General features: G+C 33.2%; 1 protein-coding gene across 1 annotated transcript; it reads right to left on the reverse strand.

Moving 5' to 3' along the window:
• Window positions 1-897: 897 nt before the first annotated feature.
• LOC149563145 (uncharacterized) lies at window positions 898-1,771 on the reverse strand. The gene is made up of 2 exons (XM_089823974.1): window positions 1,576-1,771; window positions 898-1,495 (listed from the first exon to the last, which is right to left on the reverse strand). The coding sequence occupies exons 1-2, from the start codon at window positions 1,681-1,683 to the stop codon at window positions 1,214-1,216; spliced, it is 390 nt and encodes a 129-aa protein (XP_089680100.1). The 5' UTR covers window positions 1,684-1,771; the 3' UTR covers window positions 898-1,213.
• Between the last annotated feature and the right edge of the window lie 4,572 nt (window positions 1,772-6,343).

A 6,343-nucleotide genomic window follows, 5' to 3' on the forward strand; every position in this document is an offset into this window, starting at 1 on the left:
AAAAGATTAAAAACAAGAATGGATGTTTGTGTTTTCCTTTTTCCAAATTACCTTGCGGATATTATTATTACTTCAATAGAGATGTCACTCGTAAGCTATGTTCTCCTTCATCAAAATAAAAGATTAAAAAATATGGGTTCTCCTTCATCAAAATAAAAGATTAATAAAAGATTAAAAAATACGGATATTATTATTACTTCAATAGAGATGTCACTCGTATAGGTTCTCCTTCATTAAAATAAAAGATTAAAAAATCCTTCATTAAAATAAAAGATTAAAAAATACGGATATTATTATTACTTCAATAGAGATGTCACTCGTAAACTATGTTCTCCTTCATCAAAATAAAAGATTAAAAAATAAAAGAATTACCTTGCGGATATTATTATTACTTCAATAGAGATGTCACTCGTAAGCTATGTTCTCCTTCATCAAAATAAAAGATTAAAAAACAAGAATGGATGTTTGTGTTTTCCTTTTTCCAAATTACCTTGCTGATATTATTATTGACTCGTACGGGTTCTCCTTCATTAAAATAAAAGATTAAAAAATACGGATATTATTATTACTTCAATAGAGATGTCACTCGTAAACTATGTTCTCCTTCATCAAAATAAAGGATTAAAAAATAAAAGAATTTATTACTTCAATAGAGATGTCACTCGTAAGCTATGTTCTCCTTCATCAAAATAAAAGATTAAAAAATAAAAGATTAAAAAACAAGAATGGATGTTTGTGTTTTCCTTTTTCCAAATTACCTTGCTGATATTATTATTGACTTCAATAGAGATGTCAGAGATGTCAAATAAGATGAGCATTTTCCTTACCCTTAAAGAATTAAAGAATTACCTTGTGAATGTGCTTGTATAACGATCAGAGATGGGCATTCATGCTAGGTAAACAATTCTACAATTATATTTCATTTATCAAACCAATTAAATATCAGCAACAATAGATAGTAGAACACACAAAAAAGCCCATCACAGTGCGTTACTACAAGACGAAAGAGTAAGTGTCTGGTCCTAACAAAACACAAAAACCCAAGAAAGCCGAGTCACAATGCCCTACACTACAAAACATACTGAACTCTCCAATTCCAGCAACACTACGGAAGAACCTTCATAACGAACTAACAATAGAAACTCCCACATTATAAGTCCATGAGAATAGCCATTATTACTAAGCAGTAAGCAGTGACTAGTATAAAAGTCCTTCAACTAAAACGTCGGTCGGTGTGAGCAGTGGGAGTATATGTGCCAGTGTTGGCGGGGGCATATGTATTACTCGTAGTGTTGGCGGTGGTGTTGTAACCTTGCGTGGCGAGGGGATCATGGTGTGCGGTGCCACTCTGGTCAGTATGTTTTGCCTCTTCTTTCTGAGCGGCATGCTGGGCCTTCTCAGCGTGAGCCCTCCTCTCTGCCTCGCTTTCCCTCGCTTCCTTCTTCTGCTCAGCCATTCCCTTCTCAGTCCTATCATGCGCTGATACCTTCTCCATCTGCAATACATTACCAACCAACATTAGCCTACTATTTATTCACCAACATATGATTTCTAGAAACAAGAGTGCCCACTAACCCTTTCTTGGGCGGAAGCCTTGGCCTTTTCCATGCCCTCCTTTGTAGTGCTGCCTGCGTTGCTCATCTTCTCCTTCGCTGCCGCCGCTGCATTCTTTGCCGACTGCATCTTTGCTCTGCTAAGATATGTTGCACAATATTATGCTTATTTTCGCTTACTTGAGAATAATCCTCTTTTTATGTATCTGAATTCGAGGGACTCTGACTGATGGAAGACTGCGAGAAGAGGCGATGATATATAGAGATGGGGAAGAGGATAGACACTGAATGGGGAGCTACGTGGGGCAGGACACGTTTCAGGGAGAGTTTACACGCGTAAATCATGTTCCTCCAGCTAAGTTCATATTACACGCGTAAACGAAAAGGTTATCGAGGTGTTACATTTAGTACACGCGGTGACGCGAGGGAGCAAAACGTCCTGCCACGCTATTTTTAAATATTTTACTTTTTTGTCTTTCAACCCAACGTAGTTTGAAGTAGAAGTTCTCATCAGCCTTTACTGGTGTTTCAAAGTGAATGGTTCGACTTTCTTGTTGCCTTCTAGTTTTTCTATTTAGGTCAATAGTTTAAACTTTGACAAATAGTTCTTACTTTTATTATTTAATAATTTTGCATCCAATCCTCACTGCATGGCGAAGCGCGAAGTTATGGTGTAGGAGCGGAATGGATTATTGGTGGTAAAAAGGTGTATCTGAGTTCAATTGGAATAAGTCGGTCGGTTTAGTCTTGAAACATAATTGTAATGTCACAGCCATGCTATGCAAAAGAGGAGAAATAACATGCTAGTGAAGTTTGGTGATTCACATTAAGATTGTCTCAATTCTCTGCATCTTAGATTTATTATTACTAACACTTGCACCAAAAAGAGGTACAAGGGATATGTCGATGGGTTTTAATAAAAAGGTAAATTGAAGATACTGTATAATTTAAAGAAAGATTTAAATTTGATAGTATAGGATTAAGTTTATATTCTAAAAAAGGTAAATTTGTAGAGATTGTATGATTCAAAGAAGGATTTAACCAAAGAGACTAGGCGAAAAAGTTGAATCTCCATCAAAAAAGAAGGATTTGAAACTGATAGCATAGAACTAAGTTTGTATATAGAGAGGAGCATATACACATGACATTCTGTGTAAATTGTACAACTTAATATTTTATTTAATGTATGACAATCCAATTCAAGAGTTGGTTTGAACTATACAATTCAAGGTGCTCTCATTTAAGAAATCCAACTTAGCAACTTCTTCAATTGTTGTTTTCAGACATAAGTCATCATTATATGTTTATATTTTGTTTGTAACTGTAAAGAGTGATTGATTATAATGTGCAAATTGAAACATTACCTCTGTATGGTCAAGTTTAGTATCAGTGAATCATATCATATAAAGTTCCTTTGCAAGCATACCAAGGAGTTTAATTACAATCTCAACAAAAGTGGTTGTCCACAGTGCTCCAGTATGGTCTTCAAGCTTGACTTGAAGTACATATCTATAATCATAATTTGGAAAGGTGGTGAAACAGATTGGCCAGTACCATTTACAAGTATTGTTTTGTTTGACTTGTTTCTTATATTATTTCCTTGATACGATAAGGGGGCAAGCTGGATAAAAAAATGTCTTTGTTACGATAAAAACAAGGTTTGTTCTAACAATTCATAGGAGAGGTTATGTGGCATTTGGAGTTTCATCTTCAATGGTGGTAATATTTTTCCATGCTAAATTTACAACCAGATCTAGCAAGGTGGGCGTTGGTGCAAGACAAGTAAGTCCATGTTGGGAAAAACAAGAATTTAGTTGCTTAGCTTCATCAATATCAAGGTTTATAACTAACTAGGAAGTAGCAAGTGTGTTTATGACCCTACATTTATATTCAAACATACATCCACTTTTTATAATAAGTACAGTCGACTTATGTAGATGATACATTTCCTATAGTTGGGCACCTTCTTTCATAGCTTCATGTCCCCACAAACTAACATTGATAGTTGAAGATGAAACATCAATCATCTTGATACTCCTTCAAACAAATTTAGTTGCATCATATCTTCTAATCATAGAGTTTGGATCCACATAAATTAAGATTCCAATGATATTAATTGAAGAATTAATATTTGTATTCATAATCTCTTAAATGGGTGTAAAAGTGAATTGAAGTGTTGGAATCAAGAGGCCATGATCACATAGAGAAAGTATTGAATTTTCCTTTAATGCAATTTCAAAATCACTAATCAACTTATTATGAAACATTTTGCAAGATTTGATGGTACCACGAAACAATGTGTATACACTTCTAACCTGGACTTTCTTAAAGTGGAGATCAACAACATCATTGAAGTAGGTTATAGGAAGTTTTGTCTTTTTGGTGTCAATAATGTCAAAACTGAACATATGGCCATTCTCATTCTTTGAGTTGAATTGACACTTTTCTTTTTACATAGGCACACAACCTTTTATAGTCCACAATGTTTGATATGGGTTCATACTTTTAAATGGAGTGATTGTTGAAGTGTGACTTTTTTTCATAAAGATGCATCAAGGCCAAACATCAATTTAGTAGGACTTATATGTGATGAAATGTCAATGTGTCCAACATTTTTTCCTATGCTCAATGGACTAACAAAAGACTCATTTACAAATTTCTCTAGCTCTTTGAATAAGAAGTTGGGAACACCAATGATATCATGTTCTGTACATAGAACCTCTAAGTTGGAGATTACAATCCACCTAAGTAGGTAGGTAAAATAATAATATTAGTAAGGTTATATAATTGCATAATAAAACAAAAAAGGGTTTCTTTAATAGATTTTAGTAGATGTTGGCTTACCTTGACTCAAAAATGGTGAGAATAGAATAGTAGGTGACATGTATTATAGAACCTTGTTGCATCTTATCTGAACTTATAAGATCATTAAACTTCCTTGGAAAGCTTTCTTTTTCAAGGTGAAGGCCATTAGTGATCTCTAACTTATATCTATTTATTAATTGAGTTCTTTTTCCAAATGTTTCAATGCAAATGACTTGGAGATGTGGTTGCGGATGTAGGTTTTCATTGTTCACAAGTCTGATTGCATCCTCTCTAAGAGATTGAGACATATTTTTGAGAGATTGAATTTTCCCTATAAATTGAGACAAATGATTATATATTCATGTTTAGAAATACATAGTAGTCATAGAAATGGTAAATTTAGAGAACATTGTGTTTGTCAAAGCCCTAATAGCCCACTTTATATAATTAGGGTTAGACCTAAGTAGTATACTATGGTACCACTTTTTACGAAGAACACAGTGGTCACAATAGAACAAGACTAGTTGTAGGTCACTTTGATATGGTTGAATGCATGTCTATGGTGAATTGTAGGAGGTAAATTAATGAGTAACTATAGCAGTCTACCACTAAAATTCTATTCAAATAAAATTGAAAGTAACATTAATTTAGTTGCATACTTGGAGGCTCTTACTTATAAATACTTCCTTATATCAAGCATCTTGTCATCAATGTTTTGAATTCAATGTCCAATAATATCCTTGCATTTTTTCATATACATTTTATAGTTGATGAAATATAAAATCGATTCATGTTGTCAACTAAGAAGGAAACTATACTAATCTTAATAGTATTAAGTATGATTAGTTTGGATTCGAAACATGTATGAGAGGAAAAGAAATAGAGGTAAGAGAGCATACTAGGGATATGCAAACTGGAATTAGTGTCTTCAAGTACACATTTTGTGATGCCAAGTATGCTACTGGACAAGGAGTAATGTTTGCAATAAATGGTTAGTGTGGCAAAAAAAGACATATTTGGTTTGGAAAATATGATAGTAACCTTGTTATTGATATTAGCATAAAAAACTACGAAGACCGTAATATAATTTTTTCTATTAAAGTTATAGATTTAATGACATCTACTAACATTAGTTTGAAACAAAACATGTACTTGAGGAAAATGTACATAGAGATAGGAGGGCATACAAGGAAGCTGCAAGCCATAATTGCTTTGGTGAAGCACACAATTGTTAATTAAAGTGTGTGAATATATTCAGAAGAATGCTCAAATTCGTAGTGCAACTTATTATATGAAGTCTAATGTAGACCATAGGCCAAGATAGGATAGGATGAACACATTTTTTAATAGTGTTAAGATAGCATATCTAAGAATAGGTGCAATGCATGCAAATGATAAAATAAATGTTAGGACAAATTTAGATTAAAGTTAGGGTAAGAATTGAAGTTTTCACAAAAAAAGATAGCGGAAAACATAAACATATAGGTAGAAGTGTCCAAAGATGCATAAATATGTGTTATGAATTTGGTATACAATATTGTGTTATGACAAAAATCCATGGTAGTTAAAAGTATGTGGGCTATCTTGTAGAGATTCTAGCCCACTTTATATAATTAAACAAATGTGATCTCTTTGAAAAATCTCAAATATGAAGGGGTAAAGAAAGAAGGAAAATACATAGGTGTTGGAGATACATGTAAGGCACATTTGTATTCAAAATAAAACCAATGTTTACAAGTTAAGCTTGAACCAACATGTGATATAATAGAGGAAGAACAAAAGGCAGCTTCATTCATTACAATAATAAGATAAGTATATAAAAAAATTATTTTGAAACAAGTTATATAAGAGGATCCATTGATAAATACCAATAGAGGACAACACAAGAAAAGTGTGTTCTATGGATGATTAAGATAGTCTTGAAATGCATGCTGAACAATGGGTGCATTTCCTTCATTATAATACTCGCCAACATGAATCTCCCG

Source organism: Cupressus sempervirens, chromosome 4 (genome assembly GCF_028749045.1).
Source record: "Cupressus sempervirens isolate cs-2001-9-10 chromosome 4, ASM2874904v1, whole genome shotgun sequence".
Taxonomy (NCBI): Eukaryota; Viridiplantae; Streptophyta; class Pinopsida; order Cupressales; family Cupressaceae; genus Cupressus; species Cupressus sempervirens.

Bases quoted from the DNA above. Each gene is read 5' to 3' on its own strand.
- LOC149563145 (XM_089823974.1), bottom strand. From the start codon at position 1,683: ATGCAGTCGGCAAAGAATGCAGCGGCGGCAGCGAAGGAGAAGATGAGC. The intron at 1,496-1,575 runs GTTAGTGGGCAC...AATGTATTGCAG, and splicing joins AGGCTTCCGCCCAAGAAAGG to ATGGAGAAGGTATCAGCGCA.